Below are 22,120 nucleotides of genomic sequence, written 5' to 3'. Positions count from 1 at the left end.
TACGTCCTAGACTTAGTCTACATGGTACGCATTCGAGGAGGCTTCTTCTTCTTCTTCTTCTTCTTCTTCTTCTTCTTCTTCTTCTTCTTCTTCTTCTTCTTCTTCTTCTTCTTTTTTTCGACAGCTACCATGACTGCTACAACGGGTATCGTGCAAACAACAATAAAGACTAGCACTAGCACTAGTGCTGGAGCGACAACAGCAACAACAACAACAACACAACAACATGGAACCCAGCTAGTGCGAACCCAGCTAGTACGAACGCAAACGCAAACGCTAAAAAAAAAAAAAGAAAACAGTAAACGGCTATCAACCCCCGCAGCAATCGGCATAGGTATAGGCATAGGCGTCTCCGCAGCCATCTTCTTTGCCATCGTCGTCGGTGCGGTTGCGTACTATAATAGGGTGTTTCGTGTGCGGCGGCGGCGGCAGAAATCGAAACGGGATAGGAGTGCGGGTGACAGCCATGTTACGGAACTTGAACCACCGCAGATTACGCATACTACTGGGTTTGATGGTGGTCCTGCTATGGGGGTTATGATGAATGAGAATGGGAACCAAAGAAAGGATTGGATATCTTTGAGGGGGAGTTGCCTGGTCATAAAGGACTGGGAAGGAAAGGGGGGTCGTCGGTTTTATGAGGTTGATGCACAGAATGACGGGTAGGGCCTTTGCGTGGGATGGATAGGTAGGTAAAGCGAGGAAGTAGTAGTTGGGGGGAGGGAGGGGGTGTAATGGGGAGGCCGGGTCGGGTCGGGTCGGGATATGTAGGGAAGGGAGGTTGTGAGGGGCAAAAGCGAAAAGATGAAGGGACATATACTAATTTTGGGAGGACGGATGAGTGAAAAAAGGAAAGAATGAGGTAGATAATGTAATACCAGAGGAACCGAGGTAGAATAACATGCTCTATTTTAGGGGGAGTTGAGAGTAAGTAGGATTAACTTGCAGCTTTGTATTGATGACCATCTGTAAGCCAGTTAGTCTTTATAAACAGCAAAGAGTATAAGAAGAAAGGTGTTTGGTACAGGTACCTTATTTCTGAGGGCCGATGCATTTGGGAAGGAAAGGGAAGGAGGCGAAACTGAAGAGCTGTGATAAAGAAACAAAAAAGAGGGAAAAAAGAACAAGGAGGGAAAAATAAACGAAAAACATACAACACCAGGGATTCGCTGGTCGTCACCGACCCAACTACTAGTCTGGCCCTCACTGGCTTATCTATGGGAGAGCGGACGGGATCCCGAGTTTTCCAGTGGGTATGGTCGTATGTGCTTTTTGTATCCTAACGTAGAGCTAATATTCAATGCTGTGTGTTTGGCTTCACTAACTCAGAAGTCCACTACGAGACTATAGGTGACCCCGACCACCATGGCACAATCAGAGCTACCACACACACACCATCTCCGTCAGATTCATGTCGATGCTGAGACTTTTTGCACCGTTTGCGCCCTAAGATCATGGCATGGCATGACATCCATTTTCACAACCTCATCAACCTACGCAATCTCCTACACCAACCTCAACAACGGCCACGTCCTCCTCCTCTCCCTCACCTCCCGCGCCGCAGCCTCCGCCTCTTCCACCGTCCTAAACCGTTCCGGCCACTCCACCCCCGGGATTACCCCCCGTTTACTCCTAAGCAAGAAAAACCCCATCCGTCTATAGGTCGGCAACCCGTCCATCATGTCCTCTCCCATCCCGGTCCCCAGCTTTTCCACCAAAAGCCCATGCATATACCTCGTCTGCCTCACTTCACCCAAGCCCACCAGCCTGACCATCAACACACCTACACTTTCTGGTCTTAGCGGGGTGAGTAGTGGCCGATCAAAGTAGATCCACCACGCCGACCGCCGCATAAGGCGAGCGTGGTGTTTGACGGTTCCCGAAGATTCGGATTTGGTGCGCCATTCGGCAAAGACTTGGGATAGGTCGATGGTTGTGATGCCGCTGTAGAGAAGGCCGCGGAGGATGAGGACAGAAGAGTCAAAGGCTGTGTAATCGGTGTATGTACCTTGTGGGTTGTAGTTGAGCGGCTTGATCTGTTCGATGACAATCATATCTTCGACTTTGTCGGTGGGTTGTGTGGTGAAGCAAATGCCAAAGCCGTGGTATGAGGGACAAGCGGCCCAGGACCAAGAGGGGTAGAGTTTGAGGACTTCGGTCGCGCGAGCATTGAATGAATTTTGTTGGGCATCTTCTTCGGGCCACCATTCGGGTTTGGGAATGGCATCGAGGTGGTAGGTGTCGCGACGCCAAAGGAGCTGGCGGATGAGGTCGCGCTTCCAGAGGCCGGCTATGCACCAGTCAATGTTTTGCTGGTGCTGAACTTGTTGGCTTGACTCTTGCTTTCTGGCTTCGGCTTCGACTTCGAATCGCTCCCAGAAGCGGTTGAAGACGCCTCTAAGAGCTACCAGCTTGTCGGACTGCTGCGTGAGCTGGGTGGTGGTGTAAATCTTGACAATCGTTTCCCATATCTCTGCGGGACTCATCGTCTCGCTAGCACTCTCCTTGCCCTTGGCAGAGGTGGTGATTAGGTCCGGGTGTTTAATGTTGTAGAACGCCTTGCCGAACGGAACCGACTCGGAAGCAAATTGCTCTCTACACTCCCAGTAGAGCTGTTGACCAAACTGAACTGTTCGCGCGGAAAGAAACCGCTCCTGATAGCACCATGCTCGTGTGTACAGCGGTGCATCCTGAATGTGCTCCCGCCAACTGCCGTCCTCCATACATCCCCAATGTTCTGTTGAGCCATCCTCAAGCGTGCGTGACAAAATGCAGGGCGAGGTAGCCGTGGGATAGCGGCTTACTTCTAGCCCATCCGCGTGCTTTCCTAGCACATTGGCGAGATTGAGATGGCCGTAGGAGTAGACATCCTGCATCATGGATGACTGGACTTTCCAATCTTCCAGGTCATCTTGGACAATACAAAGGGAGTCAATCCATACGTAACGAACGCCAAGGGCCCGACAAACGATCACAACGTCCTTATATACCTTAGGCCAGGCCTCTGTTGGAATCGCATGGCAGTAGGCGGCTCTGTTATGCTTCCTTAGACTGGTCTTTGATGTGTCCGCTGTCCACTGGTAACTCAGTGTGTTATACCGGACCTGGTCTACCCTGAAACCCTCCACTAGACAAATTGGTGAGTTATCATTGAGCCCGACATCGACCAGCCGCACCGTCTGTTCAAAGCCGAAAATGGAGTTCTTTCCGGGTGTTGCTGTCTTGCAGAGCTCATGCTTTTGAGTGCACTCGTCTACCCATCTCCGTAGCTGTTCGAAGGCGAGAGGGTCAAAGGTTGTGGCTGATGTTGGCTGAACGATGTCAACCTCCATGAGTCCAGCGTCCCCGATCCCTTCATAATGCCCTGGAGGATCAACCTCCTTGAAGACCCAGCGGCGTGGCCTGACATTTGGTTCCTCCGAACAGTTCCTGTCAGACAACAACACCGGGCGTGCTCTATAGAAGATTAAACCCCGTAGTTGCATGCCCATCCACCTACGCTCCCCCATTGCCGTCAATTTCAAAGAAATAGACCGAAGGTGTTGGTTTGAATCATGCTGGGCGGCGTGAAGCGAAACGCTGTACCGAAATCCCTTGTTGAGATCAAACCACGCAGGGTAGTCCTGCCGGTTAAACTTTAGAGATCCAGGCAATATACATTCCAAGAGAGCTCTGCATAGATGACACCCGGTAGAAGTTGCTGAAGCGTCGAGCTCCTCGACGCTAGGTTCGCGCACATCTCCTTTGGAGTCCACAAATTTGCCGATTGTATCTCCGTCCCATGGCCATCGTCCGGAGGGAGGAAAGAGGTGTCCGCAATCTGGGCAAAGCTTGTTGACCTCTTTTGGCCAAAGCCCGGAGGTCATGATCGTAGATTGTATCGAGAAACAGCTTGGGGATCGAGGGGTTTGGTGACGTATGCTAGCGCGGAACATTTTCTGACACAAAGCCACCCGGTAGTATTCGCTTCCAGGAGCTATACTCTGATAGGATTAGATCTTTCTGTAGATCTTTGGCTTACATGGTGCCAAGCGATGAGTGTAAGCCGAGAAGTATATGCCGAGAGGCACAATTTTGATAAGGGGGTCGCTGTCTCGTTGATGTCGATTGTCAACTGCACGGCTTCTTCAGTTGCTCGTCGCAGTGAGGATCATGGTGTTTCTTTAACCATCATAGCCCCATTAGAACACGAGAACACGGGGTTGAGGTAGAGGGGCCCAACCGAGGTTATCGGATTGCGTGAATTGGATTTCTGTTGCCGCCGTAGATGTAGGAGACCCGGCCATGGGGGCGATGAATGTTGCGAGACATGGGGAATGTCGAGGAGATGCGAAGGCAATGTAGGAGAATAGCCAACAGCGAGGATCATGTTTGGATGCCAGGAGAAAGAAGTTCTTGCGGTGCGAGGGATGGCTCCCTTCTGTCCTGCTCGTGACCAACCAAAGGTCAAAATGCACGGGGTCTGGGGGTTGCACGACCAAAAGGCAAGAGCGAGGAAGCAAAGTTCGAGGGAACGCAACTTGTGCCCTAACACAGCATTCACGCAAGAGCCAAACTTAAGCACTTTTGCTTTGGTGTCACGAACCAGGTGCCGCTGGGGTTGGAGAATCCTGGGACCAAGCATCTGGAGCTCCAGCAAGAAGGCTGATTCAAGAAATGTGGCAGGGGCCCGCTGAGCTTCAACTTCATCCGCGTAGGTGATGCCATCGGTCGTGAAATTAATAGGTGATTGAAAGGAAAGTAACACACAGCGTGGGCATAAGAATAAATCCCAGCTTGAGGAATCTTAGTCAAGGTCCTATAGGACATTGTCAGCGTCGTCGTGATGATTGTGTTGTCGCTGAAGTCAAGAGTGGACCCTCGAGCTTCCTTGAGGACTATCAGCAGGCACATCCGTAGGTACCGCTTGGCAATCCAAGAAAAAAGTGCAGGCGGCGGCAAGCGGCATCGCGAATCTGAGTTCCCAGCCGGCCGGCAGCGCAAAATCTCTGAACCTTCAAGTGATGGCAGCCCGCTCCAAACGTGTCGCATCGCAAACTTTGCCCTGGCAGACACAACCACTCATTCACCAGACACCCCAAGTTCGCAAAACATTCCATATCTTCTTTGCGTCCCAAGCTGTGGAAGCCCAAGAGCACAATGAAAAAAAAAAGTGTGATGTAGGCCGGTCAGACTTCCATCGAAACCCACCCCGCCCAAGCGCCCGAAGGCAGACCTTGAGAAAAAAATCGGGGTACAGATCATCGCCACTCTCTATACAATCTACTTATAAAGCAGATCGCCACCTTTGCAGGCAGGACGAGAGTAAAAAATAAAAGGACCTCACTGTTGGGAAACGAGGATATAATTCATCAACCCGGGTGGGATCTGTGGCTCCTTTAGGGAACACAAAAGAGGACAAATACTATAGAAATGATTCTCCTGTTGGTGGGTAATGTGGTTAGCGTCATAGGTACGTTGCCAAAGAGCATCAATCTCCCTGGAGGAGAGCAGAGCCCAATAGTAGTTAGGGGGGTACTCACTGAAGTATTGTCGACATGAAGAAAAAAAAAAAGAAAAAAAGGGCCAAAATCCAGGCGGGGAGGAGGATGTTTTATACCCTTCCAGATACCCTTCGCTGGTCTGTGCACATGTGCAAATCTGGGGGTCCACTAGGGGACTTTCTAGTGGGTCAGCCTTACAAAATCTGCCGGATCGGGTTCCAGAAGTGCAAAAGAAGGTGGACCACCTGGTTTCTGCCAGGCCACTCCGCCAAAATTTCTCACGATGCCGTTTGCGACACCAGGTTCTGCTCCTCGACAACATGGAATTGTGGCATGAAAAGGCGGCAATGAGAGAATACAGTGCGGTTTCTGTTTGTTTTGATGAGCATGTAACTCTGCGAGTCCATCAACATTATCTGGCGCAGTTTTTAGGCGATCTGAAAACCTCCCGAGATGGCCATGTCCGTAGCCTTCGCGGCAATAAGCACTTGTTGGCACAACAACACCAGCGCATTCCTACAGAGGGCCTGTGATGGCGCAAACATCATTGAATGGCTGGACTCGCCACGCGGTACTCAAAATCCGGAAAGATTAGTCGGTCTTGAAAGGGATATATAATCGATCTACTCAAGTCTCTTCTACCATCCTGTCTTACCATGATGACTTTCAAGACCATCAACATCTAATCAACATGCCCCCGGCTTCACATCAACAACATACAACCTCTCCCCCTCAATCCACTTCCCAACCTCAGGCGACACCAACCTCCTCAACTTCTCCCACTCCTCCCTCTCCGCCGCCTTTCTCGCATACGTACTACTCACAATCTCCTCCCCATCCCTCCTCCCCTCCACCAGCTCAATCCTCTCGGCCCACTCCTTACTCCCCCCAATCTTCGCCAGCCCCTCCTCACTCAACAAGCTCTCCAGATACGCCATCTGCTCCTGCTTACCCCCCCACTCATCATTCGTCCGCAGCGTCACCCTTAACTTGGCCCGCTTGAACATCGGATCCAGCGCTTGCTGTATCGGTGACCCCTTCCGGCTTTGATCATGCGCGTGCGCCGTGACCTGCGTGGCAGGGCCGTAGTACTTTGGATCAAAGATACGGATCAACGTGTCAAAGCCTACCAAGATGACTTGTTCCATTGTATCCTCCTCTCCCTCTTCTTGTGGTGGTTTGTAAAACTCGGACTCAGCTATCACCCGGCTCTTTTCGTGGAAGTAGGGTTTCGATGTTAGACCGATATCGACGCTGATATCTACTGGTAGTCCTTGCTTTTGTTGTTCTTCCTCCGTCGCCTCCAATTGACTACTATCGTGGATTTGCGGCTTCTCTGGTTTTGGTCCCGGACCGGAAGCTGGCGACACCTCGTTGGTACTTTCGCCCGCTTCCCCTCTTAGAGCCCGTTGTACGTCGTGAGCAAAGGCCCACATCATGGCTAGTCGCTGGTCAAAGGCCGCTGGCTTGGGCGCCTTGTCGGCGTTGACGACTGCTAGGAGGAGAAGGAGTCGTAACCCGCTCATGTCCTTTTCATCTTCTCCCTTTCTCTTCTTCTTGATGACATCGTGCACTGCCGAGGTAGCCATGCGCAGATGCGCCAGTGTAGGCGGGTTGAAGCTCGAGTCCAGCACGATCAGAGTGTGCGGTCGCTTCGTCGGTGGGATCGGTACTGGAGATTGTGGATGAAGGAGTTTCCCTTGTGCGTCGTGGGCAGCAGCGGCGGAAGCGGAAGCATTACTGCTACTTGCTGGAGGGGCTGTGCAGACAACTTGAAAGTTTTGCGGCGAGTCAGTGGAGGATTGGAACGCGGAGAGGGCGCGGGAGAAGAAGTCGGTTAGATGACGGCGGGAGGTGGCGCTGCGGAGGAGGAGGGATTGCGAGCGTTCGAGCATGTCGTCGTGGGGCATCGTTGTCGGTTTGTTATCGGCTACAGTTTGACATTGAAGGCACAGCGTCAATGTACTTTGGAGCAGTGTTCGCGTGAATAGAGTTGATGTTTGTCGGATGATAGGTACCTCTAGATGTTGATGACGACGAGCGGGAGGTTGCCGGTGGATGGTGTGACAAATACCACCCCACTGTGGGGGGATTGCGGGGGAGCTTGGAGCTACGTACCCCTGAAATGAGGTCCAAGGATCCCTGAAGCTCATCAGCAAGCAAGCTGCCTTGTGCAACCTCAACTGAGGTGCCCTCGGCATTGGGAGGATGTCCATCCATCGCATAGATTTGTTGTCAGGGGCCGGGGCCTCTTCAATGTGGAGAGCGGGTGTAAAAAGGCCGAGCATGCTTGCTCCTTGCTTGGTCGCTCCACCCGGTGAAGACTGTATCACTGAATATCAAGCATCGCGTTGAGATCTTTGCTCGTGTGTTCTCGTTCGGGCGCCAAGATTCTCGATATGTCTTGTATTGGGTGTCGCATTGGCCATGGTAGCGTCGGGCTCCGGCGCTCGGCTGAAGGCTAGGGGTGCGGAATCTGTGATGAGAGATGAAGTGGGGACACCTAGGGAGGAGGAAGAGGGAGTTGGGTTACAGTAATAGGCCAACGTCTGGAGACAACTAAGAGAGAGTAATATATTATTTTTATTATCATCCCTGAACCTCAACCGCTCTTGGAAGCGGTAGCTTGACATCTTGCCTTGTGCTGTTTGTAATGAGCGACCTGGCACGCCCGCCCACAATACGCAACGGCTTTGCACCTTCCGCACAAACTCAACTGCGCAGAACCCTTTCCGCAATTTGCGCATCGATTCCTCACATTGCCACTTCCGCTCTCCACTGCCGATAGCAACTCCTCCGCTCTCTTTCTCGCCAATCTCAACACCCGCTGTTCGCCCAAGCTAACGTGCGCCGCAGCCCATGCGTTCCCTCCCGGAGAATAGACACCTTCCGCAAGTTGTTGTTCCAGCTTTTCCAGCGGCGTTCCGAAACTATCTAGAAGATAACTAAAGGATTCCACTAGGAACCGCAGGATTTCTACTTCGTTCGAATCGCTGATTTTCCCATCTGTAGCATCGGTTTGCTGGCGCGCTATGACAGCGAGACCCGAAGCGTCCAATCGCTGGATACGGAGATATCGAAGGACCTTTTTCGGTAGCGGATCGGTGAGAGTGAGGGGGATGGTAGCGGTCGAATCAAGTCCAGCCGATACCCAGAGCTTCTGCTTTTGTTCGAAAAATGGCGCCTGAGGGTGCGTTGAAAGAACGAGGTCGTAGCTGTCGTTGGGATTACCGGGAATGACAAAGCCATAGAGACGTAAAAGGCGACTATTCGGGACCGGTCCGTAGTTGATAAATACCTGATCTCCGGCTTCGTAATCTTTTCCTGCAAGGACAGAGAGGTTTCCAGATGAGGGATCGTAGACATGACACTGCTTGACCTCGGACGTGTGGTTCAACATGTCCGCGAAGGGCGCCAAAAGTCGAATCGAATTCCCATCGGCCAGGACGAAGTCCATCGCACGACTCCACACGGTGCAAAGAGCCCACTTGTACTAAAACCAAGGGAAGAATGAGCGTTAGCGGTTAATTTGCAACATCTTGTTACACGCGTGTAGACCTACATCTTCCACGGTGAATTTGTCTAGTGGAAAAAGATCCGGGTGCTGTACAAACAACCGCACAACCAAGGCCCTGTGATCATCTTCAATTGATTGCTCCAGCTGCTTCGTAATAGTGTACAGGGAAGTTCCAACGCAAGCTTCCAAATCATCTTCCGCAAAGAGGATGCTTGAAGAGTAGCTCGTAGGCAACGCTGCTACATGGCTTCGCTGGCCATCGTATCCCGACTCGCGAGATTTCACAAAGAGAATGTACGTAGCCAAGGTGTCTTCGACAGACAAGGGCGGTTGCGCAGAGCGCAGGGCTGGTCCAAGAAGGGGATCAGCGTATGCATGTTTGACCGTCCAGAGAATGCCTGCTGGAATGGTGAGAATCTTTTCTCCTTCCTTGAAAGGCCGTAGTGTTTTGACGCCGCGCCCGGTGTCTGGGAAGTCGGCAAGCTCCAGGCTGTCCAGGCCTACCGCTCCAGATTGTTTCAGCCAGCTGTTCATGTTCGAAATGGGTCGAGAGAGAATGGGCGTGAAGAAGCAAGGGCGACCTGGGAGAGAACTGTCAATTCGCAGCCCTATGCCAGATGACGCATGGGCTTATTTTTCAAAGATGCGATGACCTAGTCTCAGTTCTCAGACCCACTCAACCTCCAAAACCCACCCCACCCACGACCCCATCCCCTGTTTTTGCGGTAGCAGGTCTGAGCGTGTTTTGGTTTTTTTGGCCGTCGGCTGCAGAATAGTAACCAAGTATTATTATACATTATAAGTTGAATGAAATTAATAGAAATTGATAAAAATACTTTTCATATAGAGCCTTTTATTTAGATTCTAATAGTAGTCTTAGTTTTCTTCTACGGCTAATATTCATCGAAATGCAAGGCTTTGAACTTTCAAGCTTTTACCCTCTCGACCGGGAACAGTATGATCATAGTATGGGAATTCTAATAACAACCCTGTTTCCTTCTAGTTTAGGTCTGCTTTTGTTCTCCCGTCTACATCACGAGGGTTCCTTGCGGGAGCCATCTCGATCGAAATGGACCTGTGCCTCTTGACGCCTCTTCTCACTTGAGCCCTTTTTCTAGACACCATCGATGCACTCTGACACCAAGCTCCATACCATAACTCCAATGCCGTATGCCTTTAGACGCCTCCCAACTCCAAGCTTTATGCAAGGGGTCAATATGAAATGCCGCCAATAACCGAAACAAAGCTCGACCAAAAACACTCCACCGTTTCGATGAACCGAAGCAACAAGCCGCCTTTCCAGCCAAGATATTCCCATACTAAACGCCTTGCTGGGCCAAAACCACAATCCAGTCCGAACCAAAGCCATGGTCTCTGGCGCGTCCCTGTTCAACGAATCACCGGATCCCGCATAAAATCAGGAAGATCCGAAAACCCTCCCTCACCAGGCCGATACCTGCTCCTGCTTCCCGCCTCCGCCGATTCAGTCTCACGGTCAATATGCCGCAGCAACTCCAATAGACTTGCTTCGTCGTAGTCGTTTTCTTCTGTGTTGTTGTTTGCCAAAGCCGCAGCCTCGATTCGCTCAGCCTCTTCATCAATCCTCACTCCCATTTCGTGGATCGCATCGCCTCCAGCAGCCACCGCACCGCCGACCGTGTTCTCGTCAATAGCAAAGATCTTGATGCCGCGGATGTGCGTGTCCTTGCCGTTTTGGTGATTCTCTTTGATGTGGGCCTGGACGATCCAGCAGCAGAGCGAGTGGCCGTCGGGACCGCCGCCGCAGTTGGCGATGGGCACGTCTTGCCAGCCCACGGGGTTGGTGAGTTTGACATCTGCGAACTCGATGAGGTCGTGGTGCCCGGTGCCGGCGTACCAAACGATGTTGGTGGGCGTGTAGGATTCGTCGAGGTTGTAGTCGACGTAGAATCTGATGGCCCTGATCTCGACGCGGCGGAGGAAGTGGATGGTCAGGAGGTGGGGTTGCTGGCCGTCGGATCTAAGACGAAGCGTTAGCTAGGAAGGAGCGAACGAAGTAGAGGGGTTACTGACTGCCAGTATTTGTCGAGGTCCTCTGTAAGGAGCTCCTCGACGCCATTTCCGGGCTTGTGGCTGGAGACGCCGAAGTGGGCGAGATTGTTGATCTCTCGGAGGCCAATGGCGGAGGGATCGAACATTGAGTGTTGGAGCTGCTCGGTTTCCTCGTGATCTTCATCAGGCTCAATTCTGTTGCCGTCCTCGTCGAATCCAAATTCGTCTCCATGTTCGTCGACGCCGTTGTGCTCGTCCTCTTGGCGGTCATCAGCCCCTTGCATGCCCTCGTCCAAGGCCTCGTGAAAGTCATCGCCCTCAAGATCATTATTGTTGTTATCATGATCCTCATCTTGAAGCTCAATGTCACTCGCCGGACCGTCACCCACAGGACTAGGGAAGTCCTCGTCGTCAGACTGTTCTTCCTGTATGCGCTGAGCTCGCGCGGATTGTGCTGGAGCAGCCCAGGTACCGTTAGTGACTGCAAATATTTCCCCAATATCGTAGATGCCGTAGTAGAGGCCTTCGTGAACCTCGTCGACGTTTTCTTGGTCTAGGGTAATGGGAGCGCGTTTGGTAAGAGGTCTGGGAGAGTTCAGATCTTGTCCAGCAAGCTCGCCCAACACTCGTCGCCGCTTGCGCGTGTGGTGGTATGGCGAAGATGGAGGCATTGCGAATGTGATAGCGAAGTGATTGTGCCAAGACGTGAAGAAGGAAAAGCAGGTGGAAGTTGGCCGAGTAATAAAATAGTTGACGAGGAGGAGTTGGAGGTCAGATTGGTGAGAGAAAGATAAGAGAAGAGATGATATTTAGGAAGACAGAAAAGCGGTAGTTGATTCGAGATGATGAAGGTGACGAAGGAAGAGTCAAGGAGAGAAGGGAGGGGTTGGAGGGGAGGAGGTGAGATTTGGTAAATGGAAAAACATCGGAGGGGTAGTAAACCTGGAGGCACTGCTCAGAAGGAGAAAAGAAGAGGGCAAAGTGAAATCAAGGTTCTTGTCAGGTTTGAAGGTGAAGATTACATGCATGAAGGTTGATGTGAAGGTGGTTGGAGATATCGCGAATTCATCCCAAAGGATGCCCCATACTGCAAGCCATAGCGGCGGTAAACAGACGGGACCAATCGCACAGCGAGCAGCTGCTGAGATGGGATGAAAGTGTGGAAGAGCTCAACAGGTGAAGGTCGTGCCAAAGTAAAAGAAGACATTCAGACATGATAAATCGGCCGTCTGGAAGTACAAGGCCAACATGAACCACGGTTCAGGTCGTGTGAGTGATAGTGCAAGGACGGGCCAGCGTCTAAGTGAAGCGAGGTGGGGCTCCAAAAAGGGGAAATGGACACAAGGGCCTTCGAAAGTAAACAAAGACCAAGGCCCCGGCTTGGACTGGGCGAGATACCATGGGACTAGAAGATATTGAATGAATCTATATAACAACTTACGAGGCATCGCGGAAGACTGTTCCCTTGGATGGACAGGTGTAGATGTTGAAGAAGGTTGTGGCTCAGGTGTAAATCCAGAACCAACTGATCGCAGGGCAGCTCGCCGGGCTTCTTCAAGAGCCGCAGCCTGTGATGATCGAGTCGTCCGTTGGGGGGTCTGCTGGGGCTGCTCGAATCGCAGTCGTTGCCGGGCACGACGAGGACCTCTTGTGACGTTGACCAGGTCCGCCAGGTTGGTTGGCGGTGTTTCGTCCATTTTATTGAAGTGGAAGGAAGTTTTCCGCCTCCAGGTTCTCCCTTTGCGGTTCCGTTGCCTGGCGCAATGTCTTGGAAAAGTTGAGGCAAGTTCCGTTCGTTTGCTGTTTGCGCTGGAAATTGTTATGGTTCAGTTGTGTTGGCGGGCAAGCACTACCACTGTGTACTGGTAGAGTAGAATAGGAAGGGCAGTTGCCATTTAGTGAAGTTTGTCCCTGGCATAATGCTCTAGGACAGCCATGTGCTGATAGACAGAAACGCACAGACCTTGTACCCAGACCGAGCTCATTTATCTAAGAAATGCTGCCTGCTTCCATGTGACCTCGTGAAAGTCAACGCGTCAACCAACGCGCGACCCGCTCGTCTTCCATCCGCGCCTCCTAATTTCAAACTCGTCGATTGATCAGTTGGTCTGGTATGAAAAGCTAGTGATATATTAAAAAAAAAAAAAGAATCTGCAAAGATGCCGAGATCAGGTAAGGTTTATGCCCATGAGGGAGAACGAAGTCTCTTGCCACACGTTTGCTAACAGGCGACCAGAGGCGGACACGATCCGCATCCTCGTCTCAACCGATAACCACGTCGGTTACGCAGAGCGCCACCCCGTCCGCAAGGATGACAGTTGGCGCACCTTTGACGAGATTATGCAAATAGCAAAGAAGCAGGACGTCGACATGGTCCTGCTGGGTGGTGATCTCTTCCATGAAAACAAACCCTCGCGCAAATCCATGTACCAGGTCATGCGCTCTCTTCGCAAACACTGCCTCGGCATGAAGCCATGCGAACTCGAGTTTCTCAGTGACGCTGCCGAAGTCTTCGAAGGAGCCTTTCCCTTTGTCAACTACGAGGATCCCGACATCAATATCGCTATTCCCGTCTTCTCGATCCACGGCAACCACGACGATCCAAGCGGCGATGGCCACTACTGCTCCCTTGACCTACTCCAAGCCGCCGGTCTCGTCAATTACTTTGGTCGTGTACCCGAGGCAGACAATATTCATGTCAAGCCCATCTTGTTGCAGAAGGGAAGGACAAAGATGGCTTTGTACGGATTGAGCAACGTTCGTGATGAGCGCATGCACAGGACTTTTAGAGACAACAAAGTAAGGTTCTACCGCCCGAACCAGCAGAAAAACGACTGGTTCAATCTTTTGGCTCTTCACCAGAACCACTACGCACACACCCGTACCAGCTATGTTGCCGAGAATATGCTTCCCGATTTCATGGACTTGGTCATCTGGGGCCATGAACACGAGTGTCTTATCGATCCCGTCCGAAATCCAGAGACCGGATTCCACGTCATGCAACCGGGGTCCTCAGTGGCCACATCACTAGTTCCAGGCGAAGCAGTCCCAAAGCATGTCGCCATTCTCAACATCACCGGCAAGAAGTTCGAAGTCGAGAAGATCCCCCTCAAGACAGTCCGCCCTTTTGTTACAAGAGAGATTGTTCTAGCCTCAGATAAGCGCTTCAAGGGCCTGGACAAACAGAACAACCGTCATGAGATTACCAAGCGACTGATGGTGATTGTTAATGAAATGATTGAAGAAGCCAATGCGGAGTGGCGCGCTGTTCACGCAGAGGACGACGACATGGACGAGGATATGGAGCCACCTTTGCCGCTTGTACGCCTAAAGGTCGATTACACAGCACCGGATGGGGCCAAGTACGAAGTCGAGAACCCGCATCGATTCTCCAATAGATTTACGGGAAAAGCTGCCAACCATAATGATGTTGTCCGCTTTCACTGTAATACCAAAGGAACAAGTAAGTTGAGAGAATTGTGTGATCAGCAACACTATGACACTGACCATATACAGAGAACGTTGCAACTGCGCCAGGCGTGCGTGAGGACATCGCTGAGATACTTGAGTCAGCCGATACCATCAAGGTCGACAACTTGGTTCAAGAGTTCTTTGCCCAACAGTCCCTCAAGATCTTGCCGCAAGCACCATTCAGCGATGCGGTCAACCAGTTCGTTAGTAAGGACGATAAGCACGCTGTCGAAATGTTCGTCATCGAGTCACTCTCCACCCAAGTGAAGGAGCTCCTTCAGCTCGACGATGACAAGATTGTCGATCTTGACGCGCATATTCAAGATTTTAGACAAGTTATGGAGAAGAGTTTCGACTCTGGTCAGCACAAGCAAGCCCAGCGCACAAAGCGATTCAAGCGGAAGCCTGACGGCTGGGATTCCGATTTGGACGGCCACTGGATCAACCAGCCACAAGCGCTCGAAGACATTCCAGCCGAAGTCGAACCGAAAGGAGACGGTAGACCGACCAAGAGAGTGCCTACGTCTGGCGTCACTTTCAGCGACGAAGATGAGGATATGGACATAGACAACCAACCCGTTCCGATTAGAGCGGCGCCAAAACGGGGAGCAGCGGCCAAAACCGCAGCAGCAGCCAAGAAAGCAGCACCTGCCAAGAAGGCCGCACCGGCAAAAAAGGCTGCACCAGCGAAGAAGGCACCTGCAAGGGGACGCAAGAAGAAAACTCCGTTTGTAGATAGCGATGAAGAAGAGGAAGAGGACTACCCAGAGGATGACGACGGAGAGGAGGAGGAGGAGGAGGAGGAGGAGGAGGAGGAGGATGAGGAGGAGGAAGACGTGATCATGGAGGATGACGAAGAAGACCCGCCAGCGCCACCACCGAAGCCCAAGGCCACATCAAGGGTCGCATCTACCCGTGCCTCTGCTCGTGCTACTCCTGTTCGAGCCACACCAGCTCGAGCCACACAAGCTCGGGCTGCGCCTGCGAAGGCTACCCAAACCCGGACTACTCGCGCGGCGGCTGGGATGAAGCAGACAACACTTAACTTTTCACAGTCTCAGAGGGCAAAGGGCTCACAGCAGCAGACGATTGAGATCAGTGATGATGAGATCTCGGATGACGATGATGCGTTTGAGTCGATGCCCGCAAGTCGCAGTCGTCGAAGGTAATTAGGTTGATATGGATGAAGTTATAGTATGGGTATACTTGCTTCAGATATCTTGGAGCAGGTTGATTTGTGTTCTGTATTAAGGTTTGGGATGGGCAAGTCTTCGCCCATGGTTGTAAAGGAATCGAATCTCGAGGTCAAGCGTGAAACCACGAGCCATATCAACATAGAAATGTGCCGCGAACTTGAGAACAAAGGTATACGATGGTCTACATCATGTTTGAGATGGTTGTATTACAGTAAATAAGAATAACACAAAAAAATTCAAAGCCGTCAAACCACTCATTTGAGGTTGAGTCAAGCACATGTGTAGATGTTCTTACACCAGTCACCATACCATCAACCATGCGAGTGGCCCGAGCTCCCTTGTATAAGAGCCACCCAGGGGAACTTCCAACCTCCAACCTGCAACATCATCCCATTCCTTCCAACCTTCTCAACAAAGCACCATCCATTTCAGTCGTGCTTTCGAACAACTGGGATCGTAACCTTCCGGTTCTTTGAAACTTCCATTTCCACCAGAATTCCTACGCATTTTCGTGCTTGTTTGTCTCCATATCGGTATAATCAGTCACGTGATCCACGCGTCAGTGGCGGCCCGCCCTGGAACCGATCACGTCTCCCGTCGGAACCTGCAACTACCAATTCAACATTGTCGCTTTTCGCGAACCTGATTTCCTGAAGCCTTCATCTAAAGAGGCTGAGCGTTTATCGGAAATCATGTCAACAATTCCACCACCACAAGGCAACGGCCTTCCCTCACAGCCACCGGCTGGAGCAACAGCACCCGCTGCCGCCGCGGCGCCAGCAGCAGCCGATGTCGCGACAACGGAGGAGCAAGCCGCGGCCGACGGCGCAACAACAGCAGCAGCAGCAGGAGGTGACGCGACAGCCAACACCACCACCACCACTACAGCGCCCGCCGCCGCTAACGACGATGAACGACCAAACATGGACATCCCCTCGCTACCGGAACCCAAGCTTCCCACGCGCAAGGACGTCTCTCTCAAGGAGCTTCTGTCCAAGATGGATGAATACGCGCCTATCGTACGTCATCGACTTAGCCCACTCCTCATCCTCCTCCCCCTCCTGCCCCCCTCCCTTCCCTTCTTCCCTTGATCTTCATTCATCCATTACCTAATATCCTATATCATAACTTGCTAACTCTCGAACTCGTTGTACAACAGATACCAGATGCAGTAACCTCCTACTACATGACTCGCGCCGGCCTTCCTCCCCCGCCACAGACCGATCAACGTCTGGCCCGTCTGCTCGCCTTGGCAACCCAAAAATTTATTGCCGACATCGCCGCTGACGCCTACCAGTATTCCCGCATTAGGGCATCCAACACCAACGCGAACAACCCCATGGGCAGTCTGGGCGCCGCGGCGGGGTTCCCTATTCCTGGACAACCGACCAATCAGGCGGCGGGGGCGAAGGATCAGGGCAGAGGTGGACCGCTCGGTATCCAGAGGCCGGGGTATGGTGGTGGTGGACAGGGTGGCAGCCAGAATAGGACGGTGCTGACGATGGAGGATTTGGGTATGGCGGCAGGGGAGTTTGGGGTTAATGTGAAGAGGAGTGAGTTTTATCGCTAGGTGGAGGGGCAGTCACGGTGCAGAAATGTCTGCTCTACTGGTGAGAAGGGAGGGGGGGGGGGGGACGGTGGGTGGTTTGCCTGAGTGTGAGGAATGGTGGCATGGCAGACCGAAGGATGATACTATCTTAACGGGGCAACAAGTGGTTACTTGCTTAAGGAGGAGGATATCAAGAGGATGATGCATCGATGGATGGATGGGCAAAGGGTCGGCAATCAAGGGTCCAGCACGGGAACGGTGCAAAAGGGGTTTGGGGTCATCGGGTCTTCTTTTCTTTTTCTTTTTTTTTTTTTTCTTTTTTTCTTTTTTTTTTTGCGCTTGGCGTTCAGGAGGCGCCGTTATGGAAGATTGCCATCGTCCTGTCTGCTCTGTTAACCCGTTTTATGACTACTAGTCTAGGCTAAAAATAATAATACCTGGCGAAAGCATATTTTCATCAATTACAAGGCATAATCAGACTACACACAACATATACATGGTCATATTGACAACAGACACAGCACAGTAGTATAAACCAAGCGATAGTTCTAATTTGCCCAAAATATGATATGTGTACAGAAACCTGTGCCCTCCTCTGACAATGGTATGGTATGATACAGATAAGCAACGAAAATATGCTTTTTTGTTTTTTGCCGAAATAAACGCCGCCCACAGAAAAACGTGTCAAACCCGCATCCATCAATCAATCGACTTCTTCTTCTCTTTTCTTCTTCTTCTTCTTCACTGAAGAGACGAAGAAGTTGGTTTGTCTATTTCTTCTTACCCCAGATGAAGGGCTTGCGTGTACTGTTTGAGGTTTTGAACCATTCAGTTAGTGTCCAATTGCTCATGTCCATATGCCCAATGTGTCTTTTGTGTTGTTTGTTTTCTGACCACACCACCGCCTACGATCATCATCCCGTGGCGTCCAACACATGTCGCCCGTCCAGCCATTCATGGCTTGCCACCAGCCAATGCCATGCCCATGCCGTGTCAGACCATTGAATTTTGTATGAGAATTTTTTTTTTTTTTTTTTTTTTCTCACACCGCTAACATTTATAGCATTTCCGCCGCCCCTCCAAAAAAGAAAAAAAAGAAAAAGACGCTTTAGAAAAATGATATATTGAAATGAATAAAATAATAATCGAAGAAGAAAAAGAAAAGAAAAAGTAGACTAGTGAAAGTAGGGGAAGAGGAAAAAAAAAAAAAAAAAAAAAAAAAAAAAAAAAAAAAAAAAAAAAAAAAAAAAAAAAGAGCGCTTACGCAGAAAACTCTCCAAGCTTGTGCCCCACCATCTCCTCGGTGACAGTCAAGTCAATGTAGTCCTTGCCGTTGTGTACCTGGAACTTGAGGCCGACAAAGTTGGGCAGGATGGTGGCGGACCGGGCCTGGGTGCGGATGGGAGCGATCTTTTTGCCGGGCTCAGGGCGCTGGATGGGGAGACTGTTTTGTGTGTATGAGTTGGTGGTTAGTAGTGTCCGTTTGCGCGCAAGGTAGGTAGGTACGGTTGCGGGTTTGCGGTTGGATTGGGTTGGACTGCGTTGGTTCGCGGATGGGGAGAATGTCGCGGGATGGGCTCGTAGAGAATGGTGGGAATGCGCCGGTCGCGTTGATCGGGACTAGGAAGGGGAGAGAGTCCTCGGGAGTGCGCCGGAGTGCGCCGGCACATTGAATTGCCGTCGTCGTCGTCGTCGTCGTCGTCGAGATCGTGGGGACAAAAACGAGGGGGAGGGGTAGTAGAGCTTACGGGACAATGTGCGGACCTGGAGTCGGCGGTACAGGTTAGCTTGACTGTCTTGGACGGCGCATAGAGTACAGTATCGCAAGGTGAAGCTCGGGAGACAAAGACAAAGACAGAATAACGTACCCTTCCACACGGATCTCTTGAAAAGAACCCTTGTCGGCTGCATGTTGGGCGACGAACGAGGAGGAATTCGGCGGTGATGGGGGGTGGCTGCAAATGACGGGAAGAGGCCGGGCGCGTACGCGACACTCGGATGGTCTTGAGATCAATCGGTCGGTCGGTCAGTCGGTCGGCGAGTCCGGCAGGCGGCAGGCGGAGCGGTTCCAGGTATCACGGCGACGGCGGCAGTGACGGGAGCGCTGACCACGGCCGATTTTTGGAACTGCCAAGCCACCACTGTCGGTTGCCGGCCGGTATACCTTGAACGGACGCCCCCGCTGACCCTCTCTGGCTGGCTACAGGGTTAGGGGGCATTCATCAAAGCGATTATCGATACAGTAAAAACCCCTGCATGAGCAACCCTGTCTATCCATATCTAAGTAAAAGCAACGCCCCCATAATTACCTACACTACGATAATAACCCTCTAAACACCTCTTTTTGTCAAGGTAACCTACCGTCAATTTACAGATGTCAACCCTGCAGTGGATAGGTAGGGAAATCTTCAGTCAAAGGATGGACTTGCTTGGTGAACAGAGAAAGCGGGGTCTGCTTGATGGCAAAGATGAATCAGCATTTATGTTATCGTGCATTTCTTGGGTGCGCGAGAAGAAGAAAATCTATGCACGATACTGCTGAATCTAATGCTGTGGTGGTGTGACTCGTGCACCCGCCCTACCCCTGTACTAGCAAGCCCCCCTTGTTCGAGCAACACTTGGGGCCGAAATCTTGGTGTTACTCGAACTGGGATACAGCAAGTATTGTATGACTTACATACCGTTTAGCAAACCGGTGGCGCTGGTTGGCACTCTCAGACACTTGCTGCCCGTGCTGCCGTCAATTGGTTCAGGACCAACGCGACTGCGATACTCCAAAACATAGCATCCCGGATTCCGGACTATTGGCATTCCATCTTGGTGGTGGCCGATAACCGGCGTGCGTCCGGTGCCTTGCTTCGATTCCTGACTGCCGCTGAGTGGTGCACATCGATCGTGCGCTCTTCTTCAGTGTTGCTCCTTCCCTTCCTCCTGATTTCAAGTTCCATAGCTCGTCGCCACCGCTACAGTATGTATGATGTTTGTACGTCGTCCATGTAGGACGTAAGGCAGGCGTGAACTGCCGTGCCTGGGCTGGACATGGACTGGGCCGTCATGGATTTTTTTTCCTCTAGGCAAGAGCGCCACCTCAGTCAATATATCAGCCGTGGTTTCCCGTTCGCGTCCACAGCCTAACTTCCGTCTTTTTTTTTATTTCACCATCCGTCCGTCTTTTTCTTGCGCATTTGTGGGTGTGCTCGCATCGTCGATGCCCTCAGAATGGCTCCCTTCCTCTCTGGTCTGATCAACATTCGATCGGTTCACCAGTCTGCGCGCAAAGTCCGAGTAGGGCACCGCATTCGTCCCTCCCGCGAGCCACCTGAGAACAGGGCTGCATTTGTTTACTATCCACCTCAGCCAGCCATGGAGTTCAATCATCAAGCAGCTCGCAATTGTTTGCACTAGCGACCTATTCAAGATCGACCGTTCCCGGGATAAACTAGTAGGGAGCACTTCCCGTACCTGGGTGTCTGAAGTGTGCCTTGATCAACTTGTCGGACTACCGCAAATGCGGACGAGTGCCTGAGTATCAGTGTTACCCGTCTCTTCACATGATCTAATGCTCTCCAGATCCCTCCTCTTTCGGGCTGAACGGTCACTATAACGGCATGGTGCTCCACGAGTAATTCTACCATCATAACGGGACGCCGACTGGCTCGTTAGCATTGCGTGTCGGAGTGTTCCACCGTTGAGCTTGCTCGCGCGCACGGAACTGAACCAGGCCGTCTCAGGCACCATCTCCACTGAACGGATTCAGCAGTCGTCTTTCCCAAAATTGACTGGTCACGCTTCTGTCCTGCATCATATGCATGCGCGCCGCACCTGTCAACGCCAGTACCCCTGTCCACTCAGCGCTGCCAGACGTCCACCACCACACCACAACCACCACTACACTACGGTCCTACCTATCCGGATCTCCCACGGTCTTCACCAGCGAACACGGGCTGGCTCTTCAACTCCGCCATCGTCCCATCCCTGCGTTCATGAGGAGAGAACAAGTGACGGGCCCGGCATGTCGCCATGGACGTTTCAAGCCATCGTCTGGCCAACATCACTATTACGATTCGCCAGCTCGTATAAGACGAAACATAGCGTGCATTCGACGTGTGACGTACTCAACCCTCCGTCCAAAAGGCTGCCGGTGCAGGCCAACACCCATTAGTTACATCTCAGCGGTAACTTTCCCAGATGGGATATCCATTTCTTCGATCTTCACAGGGGATGGGAAAATGAGAACATCCATGTCTAGCTGATCCGGATCCCATGGGTGGGGACCTTCTAGGTATTTTGGGCTGAGGTGCGGTGTGTCCCCGGGGGTGAGTGTGTCAAGAGGTAGCTGGCGGCTCCGGGCCGTCCTGGCTCCAGTGTGTACCTGGCGCCACCAGGAATGGAGATGCGCCATGATCGGATAGCGCCATGATCTGATACCGCCAACCCATCTTCTGGGGCTTTTCCAAGTGTTAGTTCTCCGTGCACAGCTGCTTGTTTCATCCTTCTCCTACTGACGTTTTACGCAGCTAATTCAGAGGCTGCGATGACATACTGTCGAAACACTTTAGGTTCTGGGTCTCAGACGGCTTCTTCAGACCGGACTAAATTTCCTTGAGCAACCGAAATGCTGTCCTCCCCTCTATTGTTGCTCTTCACAGACCTTAGATGAACTCAAAGAGAGAGAAAAAAACATTGCTTCTCAGCCATGGAGAGAAATCCAGGCTCATTACTGATGCGAACGACCCCTTTGTCATGGTCAATGTAGGGTCGAGCAGCGAACAATCCACCTGGTAGGATTGGTCACCTGCGATCACCGCAAAACTGTCCATAAAAAAAAGAAAAGACCCCACGGTACAAGCGAGAACGAGGATTACCTCGGTGC

General features: G+C 51.7%; 10 protein-coding genes across 10 annotated transcripts; 3 read left to right on the top strand and 7 right to left on the bottom strand.

The window, feature by feature from the left end:
- Positions 1 to 206: 206 nt before the first annotated feature.
- B0T23DRAFT_383196 (uncharacterized protein) lies at positions 207 to 625 on the bottom strand. Its single transcript, XM_062837392.1, has one exon. It carries the CDS (start codon positions 600 to 602, stop codon positions 396 to 398), a length of 207 nt encoding a protein of 68 aa, XP_062692299.1. The 5' UTR covers positions 603 to 625; the 3' UTR covers positions 207 to 395.
- Positions 626 to 1,505: 880 nt separating this feature from the next.
- B0T23DRAFT_319150 (heterokaryon incompatibility protein-domain-containing protein) lies at positions 1,506 to 3,866 on the bottom strand (the record flags this gene model as incomplete). Its single annotated transcript, XM_062835106.1, has 1 exon — positions 1,506 to 3,866. One exon carries the CDS (start codon positions 3,864 to 3,866, stop codon positions 1,506 to 1,508), a length of 2,361 nt encoding a protein of 786 aa, XP_062692298.1.
- A 2,212-nt stretch (positions 3,867 to 6,078) lies between these two features.
- B0T23DRAFT_383193 (uncharacterized protein) lies at positions 6,079 to 8,074 on the bottom strand. The gene has a single exon (XM_062837391.1). The coding sequence runs from the start codon at positions 7,769 to 7,771 to the stop codon at positions 6,170 to 6,172; it is 1,602 nt and encodes a 533-aa protein (XP_062692297.1). The 5' UTR covers positions 7,772 to 8,074; the 3' UTR covers positions 6,079 to 6,169.
- On the bottom strand, positions 8,050 to 9,654 carry B0T23DRAFT_177009 (uncharacterized protein). The gene is made up of 2 exons (XM_062833011.1): positions 9,046 to 9,654; positions 8,050 to 8,976 (listed from the first exon to the last, which is right to left on the bottom strand). Exons 1-2 carry the CDS (start codon positions 9,532 to 9,534, stop codon positions 8,086 to 8,088), a joined length of 1,380 nt encoding a protein of 459 aa, XP_062692296.1. The 5' UTR covers positions 9,535 to 9,654; the 3' UTR covers positions 8,050 to 8,085.
- Positions 9,655 to 10,238: 584 nt separating this feature from the next.
- On the bottom strand, positions 10,239 to 11,823 carry B0T23DRAFT_176999 (galactose-binding domain-like protein). The gene is made up of 2 exons (XM_062833010.1): positions 11,053 to 11,823; positions 10,239 to 10,999 (listed from the first exon to the last, which is right to left on the bottom strand). Exons 1-2 carry the CDS (start codon positions 11,700 to 11,702, stop codon positions 10,390 to 10,392), a joined length of 1,260 nt encoding a protein of 419 aa, XP_062692295.1. The 5' UTR covers positions 11,703 to 11,823; the 3' UTR covers positions 10,239 to 10,389.
- Positions 11,824 to 12,200: 377 nt separating this feature from the next.
- B0T23DRAFT_397138 (uncharacterized protein) lies at positions 12,201 to 12,728 on the bottom strand (the record flags this gene model as incomplete). Its single annotated transcript, XM_062838277.1, has 2 exons — positions 12,201 to 12,436; positions 12,473 to 12,728. 2 exons carry the CDS (start codon positions 12,726 to 12,728, stop codon positions 12,201 to 12,203), a joined length of 492 nt encoding a protein of 163 aa, XP_062692294.1.
- Positions 12,729 to 13,065: 337 nt separating this feature from the next.
- Positions 13,066 to 15,945, top strand: B0T23DRAFT_361086 (DNA repair protein rad32). Its single transcript, XM_062836275.1, has 3 exons — positions 13,066 to 13,203; positions 13,268 to 14,494; positions 14,548 to 15,945. Exons 1-3 carry the CDS (start codon positions 13,191 to 13,193, stop codon positions 15,669 to 15,671), a joined length of 2,364 nt encoding a protein of 787 aa, XP_062692293.1. The 5' UTR covers positions 13,066 to 13,190; the 3' UTR covers positions 15,672 to 15,945.
- Positions 15,946 to 16,081: 136 nt separating this feature from the next.
- Positions 16,082 to 17,311, top strand: B0T23DRAFT_383187 (transcription initiation factor TFIID 23-30kDa subunit-domain-containing protein). The gene is made up of 2 exons (XM_062837390.1): positions 16,082 to 16,717; positions 16,858 to 17,311. Exons 1-2 carry the CDS (start codon positions 16,391 to 16,393, stop codon positions 17,266 to 17,268), a joined length of 738 nt encoding a protein of 245 aa, XP_062692292.1. The 5' UTR covers positions 16,082 to 16,390; the 3' UTR covers positions 17,269 to 17,311.
- Positions 17,312 to 17,778: 467 nt separating this feature from the next.
- Positions 17,779 to 19,507, bottom strand: B0T23DRAFT_383184 (uncharacterized protein). The gene is made up of 4 exons (XM_062837389.1): positions 19,116 to 19,507; positions 18,996 to 19,011; positions 18,512 to 18,691; positions 17,779 to 18,054 (listed from the first exon to the last, which is right to left on the bottom strand). Exons 1-4 carry the CDS (start codon positions 19,156 to 19,158, stop codon positions 18,018 to 18,020), a joined length of 276 nt encoding a protein of 91 aa, XP_062692291.1. The 5' UTR covers positions 19,159 to 19,507; the 3' UTR covers positions 17,779 to 18,017.
- A 1,334-nt stretch (positions 19,508 to 20,841) lies between these two features.
- On the top strand, positions 20,842 to 21,671 carry B0T23DRAFT_176918 (uncharacterized protein). Its single transcript, XM_062833009.1, has one exon. It carries the CDS (start codon positions 21,057 to 21,059, stop codon positions 21,498 to 21,500), a length of 444 nt encoding a protein of 147 aa, XP_062692290.1. The 5' UTR covers positions 20,842 to 21,056; the 3' UTR covers positions 21,501 to 21,671.
- The last annotated feature ends 449 nt before the right edge of the window (positions 21,672 to 22,120 follow it).

The sequence above is a fragment of the Neurospora hispaniola genome (assembly GCF_033458365.1).
Source record: "Neurospora hispaniola strain FGSC 10403 chromosome Unknown B0T23scaffold_5, whole genome shotgun sequence".
Taxonomy (NCBI): Eukaryota; Fungi; Ascomycota; class Sordariomycetes; order Sordariales; family Sordariaceae; genus Neurospora; species Neurospora hispaniola.
The sequence above is the reverse complement of the archived record's forward strand: the minus strand, read 5'-3'. Positions and strand labels throughout refer to the sequence as shown.